This window comes from Dysidea avara, chromosome 5 (genome assembly GCF_963678975.1).
Source record: "Dysidea avara chromosome 5, odDysAvar1.4, whole genome shotgun sequence".
NCBI classification, from domain to species: Eukaryota; Metazoa; Porifera; class Demospongiae; order Dictyoceratida; family Dysideidae; genus Dysidea; species Dysidea avara.
The window spans coordinates 212,571-236,645 of record NC_089276.1 but is presented as its reverse complement, the minus strand read 5'-3'; the positions used below and the strand labels follow the sequence as shown (position 1 = coordinate 236,645).

At 39.5% G+C, this 24,075-nt stretch overlaps 1 protein-coding gene across 2 annotated transcripts in view; it reads left to right on the top strand.

The window, feature by feature from the left end:
* LOC136256710 (bifunctional 3'-5' exonuclease/ATP-dependent helicase WRN-like) overlaps positions 1-22,513 on the top strand; it is a 28,459-nt gene extending 5,946 nt beyond the window's left edge. The window contains exons 3-28 of one of the 2 annotated variants that reach the window (XM_066049718.1): positions 4,478-4,545; positions 4,587-4,695; positions 5,221-5,295; positions 6,253-6,335; positions 6,396-6,502; positions 6,750-6,856; positions 6,905-6,991; positions 7,398-7,578; positions 14,721-14,793; positions 16,190-16,244; positions 16,293-16,346; positions 16,536-16,640; positions 16,719-16,790; positions 16,841-16,925; positions 17,748-17,801; positions 17,859-17,914; positions 17,966-17,997; positions 18,055-18,132; positions 18,183-18,241; positions 18,704-18,895; positions 18,945-19,057; positions 19,502-19,670; positions 21,809-21,904; positions 21,952-22,048; positions 22,094-22,159; positions 22,210-22,513. In XM_066049718.1, coding sequence (XP_065905790.1) covers positions 4,478-4,545; positions 4,587-4,695; positions 5,221-5,295; positions 6,253-6,335; positions 6,396-6,502; positions 6,750-6,856; positions 6,905-6,991; positions 7,398-7,578; positions 14,721-14,793; positions 16,190-16,244; positions 16,293-16,346; positions 16,536-16,640; positions 16,719-16,790; positions 16,841-16,925; positions 17,748-17,801; positions 17,859-17,914; positions 17,966-17,997; positions 18,055-18,132; positions 18,183-18,241; positions 18,704-18,895; positions 18,945-19,057; positions 19,502-19,670; positions 21,809-21,904; positions 21,952-22,048; positions 22,094-22,159; positions 22,210-22,454 — 2,518 coding nt within the window. In that variant the 3' untranslated portion in view covers positions 22,455-22,513. Of the gene's footprint in view, positions 1-4,477; positions 4,546-4,586; positions 4,696-5,220; positions 5,296-6,252; positions 6,336-6,395; positions 6,503-6,749; positions 6,857-6,904; positions 6,992-7,397; positions 7,579-14,720; positions 14,794-16,189; positions 16,245-16,292; positions 16,347-16,535; positions 16,641-16,718; positions 16,791-16,840; positions 16,974-17,747; positions 17,802-17,858; positions 17,915-17,965; positions 17,998-18,054; positions 18,133-18,182; positions 18,242-18,703; positions 18,896-18,944; positions 19,058-19,501; positions 19,671-21,808; positions 21,905-21,951; positions 22,049-22,093; positions 22,160-22,209 lie in introns of both variants that reach the window. The other variant, XM_066049717.1, reaches the window with a different exon arrangement.
* The last annotated feature ends 1,562 nt before the right edge of the window (positions 22,514-24,075 follow it).

The following is a 24,075-nucleotide window of genomic DNA, read 5'->3' as shown; positions in this document are numbered from 1 at the left end:
GGGGCATGTTGTTTTCTACGGAGCTAGATCAGTGAGGAGTTTGGCCTCAGCAAGAGGTGTCGTGGGGTGTTCTGATCATTTATGGGGGTGTGGCCCAATGCAAACAAATTGTTTTATATTAGCTGCTACCCTATACTGCCAGGGATACTACAGTCCGCTAAGCACCTCAAATGTTTGTCTGCCTGCCTGCCTGCCTGGCCTGCCTGCCTGGCCTGCCTGCCTGCCTGCCTGACTTTTTATCTTTAATCGGGTGGTTGTCATCTTCATGCAACAAAACCATATGTGACCAGATTTTACAAAATCGATCCAAATCACACATCAGGCAAAATCAAACTAACGGCACCAGTGGATAGCTACACTATCATACTACTAGTTTTGACCCTCAGTACTACTCAAACTACTCGAGGCTGGTTTTAACAAGTTGAAACACTGAAACAAGTTGGAGTAGTGAGCACAGTAGGGATATAACACTTCTTATAGTTTTACTGTGATTTAATATTGTGTACTTTTATCAATGTGCTATGGTCCCTACTCTAGTTGAAAATTCCAAAATAATTTTGTGTACTTGTATTATGTACCACTCAAGGGTACAAAACATCATAACATAAAATGGTGGCAACTCCCTCACCATCAGTATCAAACAGGTCCAGTGTTCCTCCATCCTTGTCATCATCCCATGGTGGGACCAGGTAGTAGATGAATGCTATCCTTCTCTTCTCCAGCTCATCATCATGACACAGTAAAACATCTACAGAAGAAAGGAGTTATAGTAAACTCAAAATGTGACCAGATTTTACAAAACCGATCCAAATCGTACATCAGGCAAAATCAAACTAACACCAGTGGATAGCTACACTATCGTACTACTAGTTTTGACCCTCAGTACTACTCAAACAACTCGAGGCTGCTTTTAACAGACGTCTTTTCTGGGTGGTGTGGAGAGCTTGAATGGCAGTTTCTGGCCTTGTGAAGGACCTGGCTTGGCAAGAATCAGTGGTTTACTGGTGGACAGCTTGATAATGTTGGCCAGACATTTTTTCTGTGGAGTTTACTACATACCAGCCACTAACGAGCCAGCACAGCCTTGTAACCTTGTGTCTGGTGGTCTGCCTCCATTTTGAAGTCTATCTCTTGCCCTCCCCTCCACCCCTTGTGAGCACTCGTGATGCTACTTTGCTTGTCCAACTGCTCAGATTTTCTATCTTATTTGGCAGGAAACTCTACAAGCAGCTACAAGTACTGGATGTGGTCTGAAAGCCGTATAGCTGGTTATTTTCGAACCAGAAATTTTCATAGAAACAGTAAAATCTGAGGTTTTAATTTTGAAGAATGCATATTTTGGATTTCAAGCAAATAGAAATTCGTGTCACAAATTACAATAATACGTAGAATCTATATGTGCTCGCCTTACTTAACTTATGGAATCGAGGATGAAATAAACCCGCCCCACTTTTGCACACTGGAAATAAGATTGAGTTATAAGTGGAGTAGATAGCAGCCACTGGTGAGGCGATCGGCTTGATCAGGATACAGCAGCAGATGGCGTGATTCCCAACAATGGCCATTCTGGATAGTTTACTGGCTATTGATCCCTGAGTAATGATACTGTTCAATTATCATACAGTACGATAGTACTGTATAGTAGGGACCACAAAGGAGAAGGCGTGGCCCACGACATAACATCACCCAAAAACCAGCCTTAATTTTTCCTGATGATGATGAGGCAGTATTGGTTAGGTAAAACTAACCAAGCTTTCAGATCGACCCGAAACATTTTCAACAAGTTGCTACGGAATTTTAAAAATAATTTATTTAACGGAATTTTCTACTACATGATTCCTTCAAACAAGTGTAACTCGATAACGCTAAGGCTTGATTTTTTCACTGTTCGACGTCGCTTCGGCCCGAGAGGTGCCTTTTGGCATACCACAGTATGTACAATGCATTCTTCATGGACTTACCAGTGTCCTCCTTTGTGTCCCATTCATCTTTGCTGATAGCAAAAGGTGTCGATTTGGTGGTAGCACATGATAGCTTCCTTTGTAATGGAAATTGTCCGTATTTTTCATAGTGGCTACTTTGATTGCAGAGGTGCCTTTCAAACAGTTCTTGGTTCGTAATGCTGTGTAACGGGTTGAACATAGCTGACAACGAAACATAATAGATATTTCACTTTTCAGACAATAATTGATAGCTGGGGTGTGCGGCACCATTTCTTTATTTTGATGTGGTATGCTTGGGTACACCAGTCATAATAATTCTATTTACAAAAAAAGTTAACACACAAGTACACAGAAATACTGTGCTCAAGAAATGCACAGTAGGGATATAAAACTTCTTATTGTTTTACTGTGATTTAATATCATGCACTACTCCAGCTTGTTTCAGTACTTTTTATCGATGTGCTATGGTCCCTACTCTAGTTGAAAATTCCAAATTTTTCTGTGTACTTGTTTGTTAATAATAGTGAGCTTAAACTTGTAAGAATACACGAGCAAATACTTGTTGCTTGATTACGTTATTTTTACTTGTGGGAATTTATTTTCGAATAGCAACAGGACTTGGGAATTTATTTTTGAAGAGAAGGGCCTCTTCGAAACATCTGAAAATATGAACCTTCAAAAATAACCTGCTATACAGTAGATTGATGCATCTTTTGTGTAAATTTCATATGCGTGCTTGCTATCCTTGGCAAGTTATGCTGACTTGAATTCTTTAAAACCGTTTATCTAGATTTCTAATGTGCGATTTGGATCGTTTTCCAAAATCTAGTCACATATTGAGGCATAGTTTTCCATATCTGTATTCAGACAACACGAAATTATTTAAAGCACTGTATAGACACTGTACTAGTATAGATAATATAATGCACCCTGTGTACACACTGTATTTCTCTATCTATGGTACTTGTAGCTACATGTTAGGATTTACCACACCTCTTCATGATCTAACAACACCAATAATAATTGAGCACTGTGACACGCCCCTTACTGATCTAGTCACCTCTTACTGGTAACACAATGGAAAGACCAGTAGACATGACCCTATTATATTGGCTAGTGTACTCATGACCTTGTTAATTAGACCACTGAGGCTCGTTGACCCTATTAACGAGGTTTACTAATAAATAATTTAAGCGGCTGCCTTATGTGAAATACATAATTCAGTGATTGTTTCTATAGTGTAGTTAAAAATTATTAAATTTAAAAATGAAGTAGGGATCCAAGCAATAAAAAGTAAGATAAATGATGGTGTTACAGCATAGCTCACTGGGAAGTTCCTACATTTGGCATTGAAGAAATAATTAGATCGCTGCTTTATTTTTAAACTAATAAGTTTTAAATACACTAGTTTGTTTAGTTTGTACAGTTACATGTGACTGTTCATGGCTGTTATATGTGACCGTCTCAGCGAAAACCTGTCTAGTTCACACAAGCATGCATATTGAGAAAATTGAAATTTAAAAATAGTTCATAAAATTACACATGTTACAAGAAAAATATGCAAGTTTTTATCAGGCCAGTACTCGAAGAAGGAAGACTCAAATCGATTAAAACTATATATCATCTTATTCGCCTGTTCATGGAGAGTTTGAAAATCTTTGTTTAGTTTCTCTAGCTCCAACTGTATGCGTGTCATGTGTGTTTGTTTACGATGCGGTAAATGTAAACAAGATTGTCATTGTTTCTTCTACCAAACCGCCATCATATCCATATGCGCAAGTATCTACAGGGCTAATACTATACCTTGGCTGATGTACTGATCCATGGTGAACATGTTAAGCCAAATTGCAACGTTGTAGACTAATCCAAACGGAAGTTATGGCTGCGAATGTAAGCACCTGTAGTTTATTTTCAGTATAGTCGCTGTACAAATCGATTATCTTGCTCTTCATACTGTCTAGCGCTATAATTCCAAAACTACACACCACAGAAGGCTGAAACTTTGGTGGTGCACTGCAGATATTGCTGAATTTTTTTTTTAATTGTGCGAACTAGTCGGGTTTTTGCTGAGACGGTCACATATTAGGGAGAGTATCTCTAGTGAGGAACCTTGGGACCTACTTGACATGGTCAGCTGGTCTTATTAATGAGGTCATGAAGTACACCTTAGCAATGTTTGGGACCTACTTGACATGGTCACTATAATGAGGTGGTCTTATTAATGAGGTCATGAAGTACACCTGCTCTATTAGAGTATTTAATCTGGATAACTCTCCCACCTACAATAACCACAGGAGCAAAAAAAAAACAAAAAAAAAAAACAATCTTGTAACAAAGTCTTCCTTGCCTATACTGAGTTTAATAAAGACAGATTCTATTAGCCACAAGCAGCACACACTAACTCTGAGTGCAATCTTGTATGGCTCCTCGTGCGTAATGGAGAAGAAATGGCCCTTGGTTATTTTGTGATGTACTTGACATGGTCACTATAATGAGTTGGTCTTAATAGCACCTAAATACATCCCACTCTGCAGGGAACAATGGTTGTTGATACATTCTGTATTGGAGAAGAAGCAAGACATTTGTGCTGTCATGGCAACAGGTAAACACATCTTGGTGTGCACTAATTAGAATACATTACAGGTTATGGTAAGAGCTTGTGTTACCAGTACCCTCCAGTGTACCTTAACAAAATGGCCGTCATTGTGTCCCCTCTAATTTCACTGATGGAGGATCAAGTGACTGCATTGAGGTATTGTCTATCCTATTTAGTCCTGTACCCAGCTGGGCTCGTGCTAATCCACAAACACCGTCTGGTGGCAATGCTCAAGTTTCTTGGGCCCGGAAGTGCTATCCAGCCAAAATATTGGCTGGCCAATCAGAATTGAGGAGTTGCATAATTGTATGAATGTATTGGAAGTTGATGAAAAAGCAGACAATGTTAAGCCGTTTTAGTAGTATTCACCTAAGAGGTTTGTTGTCAAGTTGTGTCTTCCGATGTCACCGTATAAACCAAAGAGTGGTTCACCAGTACTGAAACACTATCCTCTACTAATACGATGTATGAAGAGACCACATCTAGTAAATTGCCCTTTTGTGAGTTTTACTTTAGCCATTTTTGAATAGTTTTTCACTGCTTTTGAAATATTATGCAACTCCTCAATTCTGATTGGCCAGCCAATATTTTGCACTTCCAGCCCCAAGAAATATGAGCATTGTCACCAGACGATGTTTGCTGGGCACGAGACTACATCCTGTTGTGTTCTTACCATGTTAGGATGAAGAATGTCAATGCTTGTTTATTGGGGTCAGGACAGGCACAAAAGTCAGCTGCTTACAGTTCCATTGAGAGGTAGTGTGACTTGTGTACATGTTGTTGGGATCTGTGGGATATTGTGTGGTCAATAACATGTCCAGGGGGTTTCCAGAGGCTTCAGGAAATCTCTTTGGATTTACACAATAGTTGAAACATGAAGGACATCAAGGACCCCCCCCCCCCCCCACATATTTTGAAATATTAGCGCTAAAAATTAATTTTAAAAGTATTTCACCTTGGTGTATTCTATTGCACTTCTGTGATCATGTGCAGATTACATCACCATACAGTACTATAGTGCTGTATAGTAGGGATCATGGAGGTTTGGGTTTTCTAAAAATACCAATCAGCATCACTTTCCAGCCTGGCAGTATTGGTTAGGTGCAGTATAACCCTACCCCTAACCCAAGCCCATAATAAACCCTTCCAAGTTTCTATGAAATAAAAAAAAATTGTTGACTTAAATTATTTAACTGATGCCTTCAGTCAGGTTAAGGCTACAGACTTGATTTCTTCACTGTTCAATGTCACTTCAACCCGAGACTTTTGTCAACTGCAGCAGCTACAATTCGTGCACCATGGACTTACCTTTGTCCTCCTTTGTGTCCCATTTCTTTCTCTACTGTGTAAGTGTTGATTTGCTGAATAGCTAATGGTTATCACAAGAATTGTCCATAATTTCCGTACAGGTGGAACATGAGTAGCCAGTCTGCATTTCAGTAATTGATAGTTAGGGGGGACTTGTTCTCTTGTAATTTCTATAGTGACTACATGGATTGACTGATCTTCATTTTTATATAAATGTGGTAGCCATGTACACAAGTGCTTAACAACACTTCCCTTTCCTCTTCCAGCATGTCTCTAGTGATTGGAATAAAAAAATATTCAGCGGATTTTACTTTTGTGGAGAGCTGCTTTTACGGAAGATACGTTAAAAACCTGTTATACGGTAGAACACTAAACACTCTAATAGGACAGTCACCTATTTTACAGGGGAGAGATAAGACTACTCTACGTTACTCCTGAGTACATCACTAATGCTGTCGACATGTTGAAGAAACTCCATAGTACTGTTGGTATGTTGCCATAGTGACCATGTGTGTGTGTGTGCTATATATAGCCTACCTTCCATATAGGGTTATGTCTAGTTGCTATTGATGAAGCTCATTGTGTATCACAATGGGGACATGACTTCAGGGCTAGTTATCGACAATTAGGAAACCTGAGGGATGTCCTGTCTGACGTAAGTGATTGCTATAGTCATGGTGTTTGAAAATACTTAAGAATATTGTCAAATACAAGTCAAAATCAAATAACTGTTCTAAGAGTTCTTATTATAAAAGGGATTTATGGTTTTAGAAAATAAAATATTAATTAGCCTTTCTGCTTGACCCTGTCGTACTAACAGTACATTCAGGTACTCAGTATGGCTCTTGTACTCAAGTGCAAGTCTTCCTGATAATGTGATCATTTCTAGTGAACTCTTACAGGTTCCCTTTCTTGCCCTAACTGCCACGGCAACCAGTCCAGTACGAGATGATATCTGCTCCAGTCTACATCTCAAGAATCCTAATGTTGTTGTCACAACATGTGACAGGTGTTGTTAACGCAATCACATGATCTCACATGATCCCCTTATGTACAGACCAAACCTATACTTGGAGGCACGGCTCAGGGGGACCAGTGTAATTGATGACTTGAGGCCATTAATGAGCAGTACAAAGTCTGTCAAGTGAGTGGTTCCTACACGATTCTTAATAAGGATTGGAAATGGTATCACATGTCCAGCATATGTTGATGTTACTAGTACTACTGTGAAGAGCACACGGAAAATTTTTTACTGTGTTGTGCGATGTGGTAAGTAGTTCACCGAGGTGTAGCCTCTGTACACACGTTCATCCTCATGCTAACCTCATTATATACAACAGAACATCACACTTATTGTATTGCCAAAATAGTTAACCATTTGAAGCTAGTACAGAAGGCCCCTCTGCAACACTCCATCTGGGGTTAAGAAATTAATATGTAATACAAAAATAAAACTGCATGTTGCTTTCTGCAGTGTGACAGCATTTCCAATTTTTGGTTGTCATATGAGCCTGTTACTATTAATAGAGTTTACATTATCTCACTATTAGGGGCAGGAAGGTTAGAGAGTTCGATGGTCCTACGATAGTTTACTGTCGTACTAAGAACATGTGTGAGGGTGTGTGTCAGGAACTGACAGATGCCGGCTGCTCATGTGATTATTATCATGCTGGACTAACATTGGAAAAGAGGAAAAGTGTACACCATAAGTTCATCAGGGATGAGCTTCAGGTATGTGGTATGGAGTATGGGGTATATGGTATGTAGTATCTGGTATGTGGTATGGGGTGTCTATTATGGAGAACAATAAATTTATCAGTGATGAGCTTCAGGTATATGATATGGAGTATGGGGTATATGTTATGTAGTTTCTGGTATGTGGTATGGGGTATCTATTGTGGAGAACAATAAATTTATCAGTGATCATAGTTTAGCCATAACTAAATCAATAACTAAAAGGAATTAAGAAAAATTACTATAACTAAAACTAAAAGTCCTTACTCAGTCCATGAAATACATCAGGCCCTATATTGTAGTGTCGTTTATTTTACTAAAACTAGAGTTTAGTTTGCTACTTTTTGTATGCTAAAAAACTATTTAATATAACAACATTGTATTGCTACAAAGCTGAAACTCAAAAACTTGTGTAGACAACTGAGCTCATGCAGAGGGTGTGTTGTGTGCCTAGCTCTTACCAATTAAGTCATGCGTTAGGACCAGTCCACCATTTGTGGGGGTACATGTACAAAGAGTGTTTGAATTGTTGTGTAACACAAGTGGAGTGAGTTTTGATACTTTCCTAAAATGGATCTGAATTGAAGCTACTAATGGATTGCTGCAGTAACAGGAAGAATTGGTACCCAACGGAGCACACAGTCATATGTAGTGAACATTTCATTGATGGACAAAAGAGTAACAACCAGAACTACATCCCTACAATCTTTCAAAGTGTTGACAGTCCTAATGAGATGAAAATAGGAGCTCAGGTCAGGGATTTTCGATGAAGAACAGCTTCTAGAAAACGAAGGATGCGAGATCACTGAACAGCAGAAGAAAAAGCAAAGGAAAGCAAAATGTAGGAGCTTGCTGAATCTAGCAAAAGGCAAGAAGAAGCAAGAAAATTAGAAGAAGAGCGAAGGCTGAAGGAGGTGGAGGAGAGGAAGAGGATGAGGGGAGAGATTGTTAAAAGAATAATAAAGAAGAGAAGCTGAACAAGCCAGAGTATGAAAGGAGGTTGAAGATGCCAAACAAAAGAGGTGGTTGAATGAAATGAACAGATCACAACAAGCTAAAGAAACACTTAGTCTGCTATGAACTACTCCAGAAATACAATAAAGCTGTGGAAGAGCTTGAACTGTTGAAAAAAAGAAGTCAAACTGAACACAAAACTTGAGGCTAACAGAATTGCAAAAGATGGTAGTTCAGTACAACATTTCTGGTTAACTTCTATAGTATGTTCACGTTGAGCTGATCCTGAAAAACAGCTAAAAATTAAAAGTGGATTTTTTCTCAACAGAGTTAACATTTCAGCCAACCAGATGATTATTGGTAACAGCAAAGGTGTCAACAACAGGCACGTATGGCTTGGCTCCATTACAAGTTCAGGAAACGGCTGTAATGGACACTGTACTTATATTGCTTTTCATAGTAAATGTATAGTAAATATTATGTCAAACATTTGAACAAAAAGATGTTGAAATATTTTTAGCGAGTCAAGCAGTACTACAAATGAGCCAAATTTCAAGATCGTGTGTAATTGCATCCATGAGTTATTAAATGTTTTTGAGGATTCAGCTCAACGTGAACATACTATAAGCTCTGCTATCCTTCACTGTAACCCATCATAATGATAAAAGGGTCTACCCCAATGCCAGTTTTCTGGCTTAATTATGGATAATATACGACACGTGGGTTGTAAACGCCCATATTATTTACATAGTGACGTCATGGGCCATCCTTGTTTTGGGGGGGGGGGGGGGAGGGGGGCATCCTCATTTCGGTGCGAGTAAACTTTATGGCCTCTACAGGTGGAAGATTTCGCTGTTTTTGTAAGCTGCAAATTATTGTTTGTTGTTTGTTGGACTGGGTAGCGACTCTGGTGAGTGGTAAACAGCAGAGTATGAAAATTCAGGTTTAAAGGTGAAATGTGGTGTTGTAAAATGGTTGTGCAAATTTCATGAAGAAGCAGAAAGTGCAGCATTGTTTCTTTGCTACTGTTTACGCCACTTGTAGCAGGTAGAGTGTACTAGGCTAGTTCACTGTTTCGCTGTGTATTTCTACTGTTTCGATAAACATCAGAAAACAGGTAATACTTTGTGCAATTGTTTAACTCAAGCTGAGCAGTACTGTGGCATAAAATCTATTTCAAATGTATCACACATTTCTTTGGTTGTGTAAATGCGGTGACAAGAAGTTGGCTAATAGTATTGCTGCTGAAATATTAGCTGATGTGTACTAGGGTTCCACCGATACAGAAAAATACCTAACGATCCGATATTGATACCTAGCAGTAAATTTTCACCAATACAGATACTGATAATTGCCATACAATTTACACACCTCTCAAGTTAGCTATGTGTGACTGCTCTACTAGAACATTTTATTGTGCAGTGACTGTTCTATTAGAGTATTTCGATCTTTTTCATGTAAAAATAGTAAGTAGCAGTTGGCCAATGTTTAACAAAGCAATTCCTGCACCTTTTGTGCTAGAATAATACTCAATGTTATTTCCAGCCTGTTCCAGCTTACGTTTTGCTAGCATAGCATTTATGATGTTAGATATGATGCTGACGATTGGTGTGAGTGGCTATTAATCGGTATTGGAATACCTATATAACCGATACCAATCGATATTAAAAGCCTAATATCGGCTCCGATACGATACCAATCCGATTATCGGTGGAACACTAATGTGTACCTGCCATTATCACCTGGCAGCAAACAATATTTCTCCTAATGTACACAGACACGCTGTGTTCTTGTTTAGTACACAATGCAACACAATATACAATGTAAAAGGAATGTCCATGCCTTCAAACAAGCGAGAGAAAGCCAAACAGCCGGTCAGTACATTTCAGCAAATTTCTGAATGTATTGGCGCACTGTAACTAGGATAGGGTAAGGTCTGCAATCAACTTTTACAAATCGATCCCCCTACCATTGTGGAATGTTCATTGTAGTATTCCATTGCTAGATCCACCATGAAACTGGAGGCATGGTTGTTGTCATCACAGAAATATTGTTTTTAGTATCTTGTGAGATGCAATAAATTTTTTTTTGTGTGTGTGTTCCACACAAAGGACCAGATGAAACTCGCTACTTAGCCAGATCATATCCAGAGTTGAAAGTACGCATAGTAATAAGCAAATGAATTTCTGGGTGCCCAGCACAGGGTTGCTTTCTTTGAAGAAACAGACAAAGAAATATGGATTTTCGATTTCAGACTGCCCTATCACCCAGGGCAAGAGAAGCCAACTCTTCCTCATAGTGATGTGATAAGGTTGGATGCATAGCCTGTCTATGCTGTTAGTCTGGAAAGGGTCTGAGACTTCTCATCATCTGGGTGATGAGCGTCAAAATTTTCTGCAGCATTAAAGAATTGTGTCACGCTTTCTAGCCACTTCCAGCGCTTCAGCAACCACAACAATCTTGACTAAAACTATGGCAAAAGATGTCCCTGGATGTTTGGTAGCAGCAGTTGTCAATTATTATTAATTAATCCACAGTATTCACGCCTCGCTCTAAGCTATGCACCACGGTCTATCTAAGCTATGCACCACGGTCTATCTAAGCTATGCACCACGGTCTATCTAAGCTATGCACCACGGTCTATCTAAGTTGTCAAAATTTGACTGCACCTCTCACACTTCACAGCAGCTTCAAATCTTTACTAGGTCACATGACCATTATGTTGCAAAATATCCCAAAACAAACCAAAAAAGCACAAAAATATTTCGCGTTCGATTCGAGCTCCTGGGTATACTGCATCATATGAAATCACAGTAATACCAACTGCTACTACTACCAAACGTTTTGGACCATCATTTATCATTATTCTAAACAAACTTAGGTGACCAGTGTGGCATCAGAAGTACTAGAAAGGACTTTGACACCATTGAGGGAATGACACACGAAAATTTTGACGCTCGTTACCCAGATGGTGAGAAATCTCAGATCCTTTCCAGACTAACAGCATAGACAGACTATGCATCCAACCTTATCACATCACTATGAGAAAGAGTTGGCTTTTCTTGTCTTGGCTGGTAGGGCAGTTTGAATTCAAAAATTCATGTCTCGTTTTCTGATTTTTGAAAGAAAGCAACCCTGTCCCGGGCACCCAGTGAATCATTTGCTTATTACTTTGCGTACTTTTTTACGACAATAACTCTAGATAATATCTAGCTAAGTAGCAAGTTTTATCCACTCCTTTGTGTGGAGCACAAAATTAAATTTTACAACTCGTGAAATACTAAGATCAATATTTCTGTGAAGACAACAATTGTGCCTCAGGTTTCATGGTGGATCTAGCAATGGGATACTACAATGAACATCCCGCAATGGTAGGGGATCGATTTGTAAAAGTTGATTTTTCGGATTGCGGACCATAAGATAGGTAAATAATTTAATGGGCATTTCCAATCCATTAGGAACACATACATTATCTATGGTTTGATCAACTTTGGTGAAGCTATGATTAAATATTCCAGACCAAGAGATCTGCCCTATCACTAACCAATCTACAATTTCCAGGTGTATTTCTAAATGGCTATAGTCAGTACCTGTTCACCTGAGCCCCGCCAAAGAAGGGGAGAATAAACGTCTTAATGATTAAGAAAAAATATACATTACAAGCATACAGGGGCCTAGACACAGGGGTACCATGTGCTGATGGATCAGTACAGGAGCCCTGGCAAGACTTACATTAACTAAAGGTAAATTAAATTACAATACACACACACAAAAAAACTATATCTACATATATGTAATACTTAAAGTTTACCTAAGGTGGTCTAAAAGATCCCAGCCCAGGGAGGCTCTAGAATTAAAAATTCTGTAAGAACAGGACACAGCAATGCGAGCTGCCTGCTCAAACAAGGATCTTATGGTTTTCTTTGGCACTTCACAAGCAGTAGCCATTTGAGCAATTGTTTCTGACAAAAAGTGGCCTAAACAACCAATTTCAATTGGAACAAGATTGACAGTTAACCCAGAAAGCTGGAGGTCATATTGCAAGGAGCTATATCGATCTTCCTTTCTAGCTCTAGCAGCAAGAATATGTTGCTGGGTATTAGTTGGTACTGTCAATTCGAACAAAGAGGTGAACATGTGAACAGTTCACCACTTTGTTCAAACGCAAACATGTATATACACGTACTTGCGCAAACATGTATATAGTAATATCAAAGAGGTGAACATGTGTTCACTCCCAGTGGTTTTGTACTGGAACAAGCATGTTTTCATGTTGTAAACATGTTTGCGCACCTGAACCACTTGTTCTTGTCAGAATCAAAGTGCTTTTTTGATTAACAGTTCTGGTATTTAAAGGGCTTCTCAACACTTGGGCAGCTGGTCCATGTAACAAGAGTTATTAACAAGAAACGAGGGCTCAGGTGAATGTGAAGTTATTTTCCTTAATTTGTTGGCCAGTTACAGAACATATTTCAGGAAGACCTTTCAAAGATGTACAATTATTATTGACTGTTTGATGTGTTTATTGACAGACCAACTTCTTTGATGACTCAAACATGGTCAAACTACAAGAAACATAACACTTGTAAATTTTTAATAGGCATCACTCCTCAGGGATCAATTGTAAGGCTGGGGTGGAAGGTTCTCCGATGTAAATTTGACTGAGAACTGTGATCTGCTCTCAAAATTGGAGATGTGATCATGGCTTCACAATTGATCAGGCTGCAGGAATGTATTGTGCAGAAGTCAAGATACCTCCCTTCAACTAAGGGGAAAAACAGTAGAAATTGACACCACTTGCCAGCTTTCTCAAGTTAGAACACATGTTGAAAGAGTTATTGGACTGGTGGGCTCTATATTACAATCAACTCTTTCTATTTTTAATATGCTTACAGGTGACAGAGAGGGTCAGCTGTAATGTGCTGTACACTTGTGACGCACTAGTATAACTATTTACAATGTTGTATTTATCATAATTATTATACATTGCCGATATTTTTGCATATGGTGAAAGATTTTTAAGATGTATAACAATTAGCTCTCTTCTTTGATTTTCTTGAACTTCTTCTCTTGTGGCAGTCTTAGCAATTTTTGGTAAATTTGTTAGAGTTATTTGCAAACATGAAAAATGAAACCATTTTATCAAGCGCTCTGTGTCTTCCCCTATACCACAAAGCAGTACCCTGTTGGTCATAGACATGATGCTCCTACAACCTGCACCTCACCAGCATGAGACTGTACATCAACAAGTCCAGATGTACTTGAGCTTGTACCATCACCTGCACTGCTTGGTGACTGCAGTGTGACATTATTTGGTTCCTCATTGAACCACTTCCCCATTAGGTCTTCCCTCCTAGCTACAAAATCACAAAATTGTACATGACAAAACTTCATCGGCAGTTTAACTTGCTAATAATACATGTGATCTTCCTAGTCTGCCACTGTCATCTTCTAAGAAAAAGGAAAAATGGCTTGGGACATATGAGTCTCTTTAATCAATGACAATACAACTGGTTTTCCCGACCCTGAGACATTTCATTATGAAACATGGCTAAATCAGAATGAGTAGGCTTAGAAGGCTCTCCACGACCTTCAGTGACAGATTGTTGCCTGATTTGACTACGTATTTCAGTCTAACGTGAACAGCATAGAAGCAATATGGGAACAAGCCTCTCCAGCCATACTGTGTAGTGGGCACATGGTACTTCACCAACTGGATTTACTGACAGTGCAAACAATATCACTCACCCATCCATTCATTGAAAGCCTCTAGACTTTTTTTTGTAAGATTTTAGCTGTTCATGTGGACTGGGCGTCAGTATGAGGTGGTTACATACATCACATCTGACCTTTCATTCCACTCATTAGTGTTTCCTGAAAACAATGAAGTCGTTTCCAGTTGATGATAAGGATTCTCCTCGCAACAAAGCATTTGTAGTTTATCGAAGTATCAATTCTTTGGTGTCTCCCCTCTGTTCTAAGCAATATTGAGAGTAAGAAAACATCTGATTTACATGTTGTGCGCTATCCTTGAGCTGCTGTAATGTTATCCCTTACAAATGGTAGGCCAGTCTAACATATGTCTTATAATTGGTAAGAGCTAGGTGCTTAGAAATAATTAACACCCCCCGGGGCTGCATAAACTAAATGCTTTGAAAGTGATATTGAAGTTTATTTCATTCCAGTGTGTAGTGGCGACAGTGGCATTTGGTATGGGAATAGACAAGCCGGACATCAGGATGATCATACATTATGGAAGTGAGCCACACACCCTTAATGCAACTGTTAGTTACACTGTAATATAGTATTACAGGGATTAGCAATAGTGTTGTATACATGACAGTGTGACTAGGGCCAGACACTATGTATGGCCGTATCTCATTGTCTCTTTGTCCTGATCAGTTTCCTCTTTGTTATTACATTAACTAGTCATGACAGTATGTAGCCAGTTTATTGCTATGGTTTGCTAGGCACAGTATGTAGCCAGTTTATTGCTATGGTTTACTAGGCACAGTATGTGGCCAGTTTATTGCTATGGTTTGCTAGGCACAGTATGTGGCCAGTTTATTGCTATGGTTTGCTAGGCACAGTATGTAGCCAGTTTATTGCTATGGTTTGCTAGGCACAGTATGTAGCCAGTTTATTGCTATGGTTTGCTAGGCACAGTATGTGGCCAGTTTATTGCTATGGTTTGCTAGGCACAGTATGTAGCCAGTTTATTGCTATGGTTTGCTAGGCACAGTATGTAGCCAGTTTATTGCTATGGTTTGCTAGGCACAGTATGTAGCCAGTTTATTGCTATGGTTTGCTAGGCACAGTATGTGGCCAGTTTATTGCTATGGTTTGCTAGGCACAGTATGTGGCCAGTTTATTGCTATGGTTTGCTAGGCACAGTATGTGGCCAGTTTATTGCTATGGTTTGCTAGGCACAGTATGTGGCCAGTTTATTGCTATGGTTTGCTAGGCACAGTATGTAGCCAGTTTATTGCTATGGTTTGCTAGGCACAGTATGAAGTACGTTGGTTGGTACTAGGAGTATAACAAAACTACAAATAATAGTTATACGGGCACAATGTGGAGTCTATGAAATTTATAAACCTGAAGGCTCGGGCTGTAGTGCACGAGCAAAGTGAGGGCACTACTAAGGGCCTGAGGGTTTATAAATTTCATAGACTCCACATTGTGCCCGTATAACTGCTTTAGATTCTATTTCACATTACACTCAGATTACTTACCTCATCCACGGCTGTTTCTGCTGTAGGCTTGGAAAAACCAGCTGGTTTTCTTGCGATAATATACTAGCGCCATGGCAACTATGCGGCCTCACGTGACAAAATAATCGCGCTCGTTAAATCACTGCACATGAACAATGCATAGCGATTGGATGATAAACCTAGATTTTGAACATATGTTATATTGTGCCTGAAGGCGTGGAGCATATTAGAAAACAAGGTGGAGTATATGAGATTTATTACCCACCCAAAACGGCCTAAACAGAGTCTTAAGAATATTTAAACTCCAAAATGTTTATGAGGCTGAACCAAACCTAACTAAGACAAGCCACATTAGAAACAAGCATTGCCCATATAGTGACATCACCATTGTATTTCCCTATATGTATGTGACTGTTTTATCCATGACCACACCCTCACAGTGCCCCAGGACATAGAGACATATTATCAAGAGATTGGTCGAGCTGGTAGAGATGGGTGAGTAATTATGTGATGTCATTGGGTGATCATGTGATCCACCTGTAGGTACCCCAGCTCTTGTTATATCTTCTACAAATCATCTGACATCAATACCAACAAGTCTGTCTGTGTGTTTGACCTGCTGTGTGTCATATGTATGTATGTACATCCTGTATGTGTGTCTGTGTGTATGTTCTATATGTGTGCGTGCATGTGTGTGTGATATGTGTGTATGTCCTGTATGTGTGGGCCTGGCTGTCCATTCTTCCCCACCACACCAGTTGGATCTCAAACGTGTTGTTGCCATAGATACTTCCTCAATGACATCACAGACGAGATATTTCTCAAACACAAGACAGACATGTTACATGAGATGGAACGATTTGTCACCTCATCCAACAGTTGTAGACGAAGGTGATGTCATTATTAGTAGTAATGATGTCATTATTAGTAGTAATGATGTCATCATCACCATGACAACTGATCCTACAGGATGTTGTTGTCACATTTTGGTCAATCAATTTCAGTGGATGGACACCCTCGATGTTGTGATTATTGTCAGAGGTACCATGACAACCAATTGTGTATCTGTTACCATGGTGATGAGTCCTTAGGGCAGCCATGAGATCACATGACACAACTGATGGGGGCATGGTTGATCTCTCCGAAGAAGCTAATCATCTCTTCTCAGCTATACAGGTTACCATGACAACCATGTATACTATTAATTTTATTTTTTCACTCAAGGTGGGTTTTTCATGAGTAATTTTTTTGCAAATTGTCACATTTCAACTTCTCAAGGGGGAAATTTTCACGTATTGGTTGTACAGAAGTCATAGAAGTGACATAAACGTATAAGTAGAAGTGCTCCTACTGGGGTACCACATTTTCAAAGTGATTGGGGCACTGCGATATGGTCGTCAGTGATAAAACTTTAATAGTTATGCTGTGGCTGAGACTATAATGGTGAGTGACAGTTGGCCATGTGCCCAGAACATTGTACAGTTAATAGCAACAAATCCAGAAGACACTTTATTCATTTATTTTATTTATCATTACTGTGAAAACTTTGCAAGCGAAGACTATACACAGGGAGGAAATACACTTATACTTTAATGTTCCTTGGAATATTCCAACCAATGAACTGCTGGCTGTTAACACATCACAATCTTTCACACATTTAGCAATGCCTTTTTGATGTGACAAATGCATATTGCGAAGGGAAATGAATATGTAGCTATTGATTTGTGTAAATCACCCTTTCAAAAAAAAGTCCACTATCTGATCATTTATTTTACTAGGAATTTCAGTTCTACAGAGTATTCATTTCCTTACAACTCAGTTGTTTCTGTACATGTTTTATAATGCTTTAATTACTGTGTTACTAAATGTTTTACCAACTGTCCTTTGTAACAACAACCCCTTAGCATGTTACTTGCCACCCTGGTTAACACAACATCGTGCATTCAGAGTGTTAGTCATATTGTTGTTGTTGTTATGGTAACCACTAACTCTACACAGATCACAGATGGTCGCTATGGGTTACGGGTACCAGTTGGTATACTACGAGGATCTGTAAGTGTAGTATTGTTTTATAACTTAATATTACTTGTTGTCATGGTAACTGTGTAGCAAGCTCAGGGGATGCCCCCTGCAGCGTCTACCTATCAAATGTTTAGTTCTGGCAAGTGAGTGCTATCATGGTGACATTACCATGGTGATATTGATTGTTACTATAGGTACCGCAGTGAAAAATGGTGGAAGGTATTTGGTGAGTTTTGATTGGTTGTTTTGTGTGATCACAGTACATCACTTGTATGGCTGGCAGGACGACAGCTGATTGCTGAGGGTTACCTGTCCGAGGTGCCAATACAGAACTCATTTGGCTGCAAGGTTGTGATGTCATGTAAGGGGGCATGGCTGATGTTGCAGAGTGATCATGTGATTTCATTACAGCTAGAGCAATTAACTGGCTAGCTAATAAGGATAGTAAACTGTTGCTAGCACCAACTATGGTATGTGTTACATGTTACTATGGTATGTGTTACATGTTAATGTGGACACTTGAGGACACATAATGATCGTTCCATACCATAAACAATTACAAACTGTTTCGATTTGGCACAATATGGACCCTTTTAAGAGAATTGTCCATACCAAAATTTGACTCGTTTTGTTATTTGACCACTAACACTTTGCTGGTAGCTATCTTGATATTTGAATAAGCAGTATTGTCATATGGTATTGGTTTGTAAACATGGTTTACATGTGGACTTAGTCAGTTGCTAGTCTTCCCTTTTAGTTTATACTGTTGATACACAGTAGATTACAGATTTACTGATACATTTGCAAATCAATTTAATTTCCTGAATATACTTGACCAATTTCTGAAAACCTCAGAAACCCTCCTAGATCTGCCCCTGACTATATAGTATTCTGTTGTAAGGGAATGTCGTGATTACCTTGCTGTACTACAGGAAATGATCCAGTTAGAGAAACCATCCGGTGCTGGTGCACAGCAAGCAGCAGCCACACCCCCTCAACCGAAGCCTCCAGAATATATTCCTACAGAGGAGATTAGTAAGAGTTACATGTTGAAGAAAGAGCTTCACAAAGGCCCACCCACAATAATCCAGCCAATCAAAGACCCCACAACTGAAGAGAAGGAGGTGTGGCTTGTCAGATTATGTGACATCATGTAATCTATTCTATTTATAGACAGCACTATACCAACAGTTACTATCGCTACGTAACTGTATTGCCATGGAGAAGGATGTAGCACCATATATGGTAGCTACTAACAGACTATTAATACAACTCGTATTGTGCAGGTGAGCAGCCCCTCCCATCCTGTACAGGTTGAACTGATAATTTAACAAGACAAGCTACATCTTTTTAGATTTTTAGATAAATGGTGAAGAGCAACTTGTTTCAACTGGGAAGATGTCATGTGATCCTGTACAGTAGGACCTCCAGTATCCAAACACATGTGTACCAGTTCAATCATTTATATACAGGGTTGTGTTCAGCTACTCTACAGTAGTTATCAAAATACTCTAATAGAACACTCACCACTATACTGTTCAGATAATCAAGGTCCTACTGTATTTATATAGTTTACTCAAAGGGAAATTTTTAAGTGCCATGTCTTAAATTTAGACATTTTAGCAGATCAATTAGTACTTCAAGCTACCCACATGTCCAAGAGTTATTAACAGCTCAACTTGAACATACTGCAATTGGTGTACTCTATCAAGTGTTGTTACCATATTTAGGCCATCTGTCCTTCCTAATATGGTCAAAGTGGAAGGGGTGTCCCAACAGTGGTGCGACCAATTTGGTACTGTGGTGCTGGCTAAGATGAAGAATTTCTATGACAACCATCCTGAACTTTCATTGGATAATTTCTCTGATGATAACCCTGTGTGTGCTATTGATGATCAAGTATGTTGTAGTGTAGCTAAAGAACATGTCATGAAGCCATATGTGATGAGTGAGTACTTAAACTTCCCAGCTTACTGAACTGAAATGCTGAGAAAAGTTTGTTTACTGTTTTAAAAATCCAAGTTGTGTAACTAGGGGAAACTGTGATGTGTAAGATTGTGTAACCAAATATGGTACTGCCTGATGTTGACATTGGAAACACTTTTTGTCCCATTCACAAGTATAGATAATTGCTTGTTAGCTAGGAAAGTTATGTACATATTGTGTTGGGTGGCTAAAAGAAGGTTTGTGAGGGTTCTGGGAGACGTATGACATGGACACACAACCAATTCACACATTAGAATACTTGGTATTAATATTGAGGTGTTGGGGTTGAGATCATGTGATGTTTGACCCCTAGCATTTGTTAGTCGTAATAGTGTAGCTGTACAGCTAACAGTGTTGGGCAAGTTACTTTGTAAAAGTAACTAGTTACATATTACATATTACTTACAACTGAACTATTTAGTTACAGTTACATATTACTCTTAAAATAAAATAACTATAATAATATTACATATTATATTACTTTGTGTCCACAGCCTTAAGCTGTCACGTGTGAAACTACCACCTTATCACGTGACATGATTGCGTTGTTGGGCAATGTGCAAATCTTGGTTATAAGTAAGAAGCTGGTGAATAAGCTTCATTCAGTAGGCTTCATTACTTCATTGTGGCTAGGCGTTACTCAGTGATTACTAACGGGATTAGTAACTTCGTTACTTGTAGTAATATAGTGAATTTAAAAATTGTTAATTTAGAAATGGAAGTAGGGATCAAGCGATAAAAACTACTGAAACAAGTGATTTGAATGATGGCAACTATTACAACATAGCTTTGTGGGGAAATCCTTACATTGGCATCTCACCACGTCACCATATATGTTCAATGCCAAAGTAGGGATTTCCCCACAAAGCTATGTTGTAATAGTTGCCATCATTCAAATCACTTGTTTCAGTAGTTTTTATCGCTTGATCCCTACTTCCATTTCTAAATTAACAATTTTTAAATTCACTAGTTTGTTAACTTTTTTTGGTATAGGTATATAGCTATTATTGATCTTTGGCACTGACTGCTCTATTAGAGTATCTCGATCTTGCTGCTTGCTTTATGCAAGCTGCTCAATTACTAAATTGAAAGGCATGCAGGGTTTCTATCTCCTGTTTTCTACAATTAGTTACAGCTGGACCATTAATAATGGGCGTGGTCCACTGATCGTTAAGTACGAGCGCGCGCTCTGATTGATAAGGGCGTGGCCGTGTGTTCTTACTTCACTAGGCTGTTTGATCGCTTTGCAAGTGTTGCTATACAGGCATCTACTTGCCCTTACAGTACGGAATCCGTTATTAGTTTTGTGGCGTCCGAATACGGCTGCTCTAAGGAAAGTGTCGATACGAATTATTAACGCCTCCGTGACTGGAAAAGAAGAAGACGATCCGTAATTGAAGATAAAAGGAAAGGCAAAGCGCAGAAGGCAGACACTTGTTGGAACCCGAAAAGGCACATCCCAGCAGCGAGTTAAATATTGTGGCAAAGAATGGTGATCCTTCGCTGCTTCGTTTGGCCTGTAGCCTTGCGAATGTGGTCAGGCAGGCAGGCTGGCAGGCAGGCTGGCAGGCAGGCTGGCAGGCAGACGAAAATTTGTTTTAGCGATTTTTTAGAAATAAAATTCCAGCACTTTTCTAGTCGTTTCCTGATATATAACGCTAGAAATAAAGTTAGAAACTTGAAGACTCTTTAGTAAAAGGTTTATTTGCTGTGTGAGATATTTCTAGGAGATTTTTGAGGGATCGAAATTTGAGGCGCGCGCCAAATCCACCCGGATCCCTACTTAAACAGTACTATCGTACTGTTTGATTACGTAATATTAGACTCGTTACAGTAACTACATTACTTAGGTAATGCGTTACATTTGTAAGTAAAGTAACTTGAGTTATATTACCTGTTTTTATAGCGTATTTCGTTATATTACTTAGGTACCATAAAAGTAATAATATTACGTAACGCGTTACAAATGTAGCACGTTTCTCCCAACACTGGCAGCTAACAGTGTAACACATGTTGAGCTACTGTACTGACAGAACCATCACTTCCTACAGGTATCCAAGGTGCGAGCTAGGAAGAAAAAGATTGGTTCATTGACTGCTACCATGGAAATGAGCTATAAACTATTTCAACAAGATGGACTGAGCTTAGTAAGAAGTGTGACTTATAACTGGAATATTATTACACCCTATTATAGGAGCAGGTAGCTCAAAGGCGGTCACTACATCCCAGTACGATAGGCAATCACCTAGCTGATGCCCTTTATTATGGTTACCATGTCGACTATCGAAGAGGTGAGCTCATGTGATCACTAAGTGATGTCATTATCATGGTAATAGCTGGACTGGGTCCTGCCCTGGAGCAGCATATCACCACTGTGATCAGGGAAAGTCCCATCAATTCCAGTAAGTGACATCACAACAGGAAGGATGTGATGTAATTTATTATACACTAGATGTGGCTTGTCTCAGTTCCATCAAGGAATTACTCCCAGTTGAGGTAGATTACTGGCACATCAAGATGACAGTCAGTATACTACAAGTATCCTGTGACTATACAAAACCAGGTCATGTCAAGGGTACCCCTGGTAACGGTAACATGACAGAGAAGACCGGCTACTCTACAAAGAGACAGTTACCATCCTGGGATAGAAACTTCTCCTACAATAAACAGAACAAAAAGTCAAAACGTTTCTTTTAACATTACATAAGACAGTCACATAGTTTTTAGTTCATCATTAATCTCATGCCCAGCCAGGATCGCACTAGTCTCGTTCCCAGCCAGGATCGCACTAGTCTCACGCCCAAACCCCACCCACTGCATTAGTACTCAACACAGTGGGTGGGGTCTGGGCATGGGACTAGTTCATCATTGATTAGTCTTGCATGGCCAGACCCACTCTTCGCATGGCACTTATTGATTGATAATTATAAGCACCTAGCTGTGAGAGATAGGCGCTTATTTTTTTTCTCACCATCTCTTGCGTCGCTTGAATTTGTGGTGTAAAGGTGATTTATTGTCATTGCTTCAGGAGGGCATAGCAATTCAGCATCGTCTTTCTTCTTACCATAAAAAATCAATCCCACCGTGGTTCTCTAAGCACATCATGGAGGGTCATGTTAAATCAGCTCTTCAACTCTTAAGTACAGAAAACACAGGAGGAGTTCTTCCTTTGGACTCTGATATTGATGGTACTAGTGTTTGTAGTATCTTGTTAAAGAAGCATCCTCCAGCTCAGCCTGTGCTTCTTCTGTTATATCAAAATCAAGTTCTACACTCCCTCCTTTCCATCCTATAGTGTTTGATAACATTAAATGGTCACTTATTCGTTCTATTGTTTTACAACTTGTTGGAACTGCAGGCCCCTCAGGGCTAGACTCAAGTGCTTGGAAGCGGCTCTGCACTTTTTTCCATTCAGATTCTAGTGAGTTGTGCAATGCTTTGGCTGCTACTTCTAGGCGGCTTTGTTTTGGGGCTCGTTGACCCTGCAAGTCTTACAGCCCTGTTGGCATGCAGGTTGATTGCTTTGGATAAGACGGCTAATTGGAATTGGTGATTTAGTACGTCATATCATTGCAAAGTCTGCCCTAGGTGTTTTGAAAACTGATATTTTAGAGGCAGTTGGCTCCCTTCAGCTGTGTGGAGGTCAGGAATCTGACTGTGAGGCTGGAGTCCATGCTCTCCGCCAGTTGTTCGAATCGCCAGATACTGAGGCTGCTTTATTTGTTGATGCTTCAAATGCTTTCAACTCACTTAACCGTCAGGCTGATCCCTTTAGAGACTCATATTTACATACCAGCCGTGACTGGTCGTAGTCCACCTAATAATCAAGGACGCTTTCTTCTGGCCTTTCCATTGCATTTAAGAGGTTAGGACTAATCAATCCTCTGTTGGTTAGTGATGTCCAATTCAAAACTTTAGTTGTTATTATTCCTCTTGTCTCACTACTGATTTCCCATAACAGTTGCTACACCTGGGAAGTTGTGGGCTCACAACACTCTACAAAGGCTAAACTGTGCTCACTTAACCATCAGCAGTGGCTTGACCATCTAAATAAATTTCAAGAATCTGCAACTTCGGCCTTAAGCCACTCAATTGACATTGCCCGTGAGCCTGGTGCCTCCACTTGGTTGACTGCTTTACCCCTGAGAGACCATCAATTTCATCTACATAAGGGTGATTTTCGCGATTCCCTCTGCTTGCGATATGGCTGGATGCCAGCTCTACTACCAGCTTCCTGTGTGTGTGGTGTCTCCTTTACTGTTGAACATGCCTTAAGTTGTCCTCGGGGAGGATTCTTATTTGTCCGTCATAATGAAAT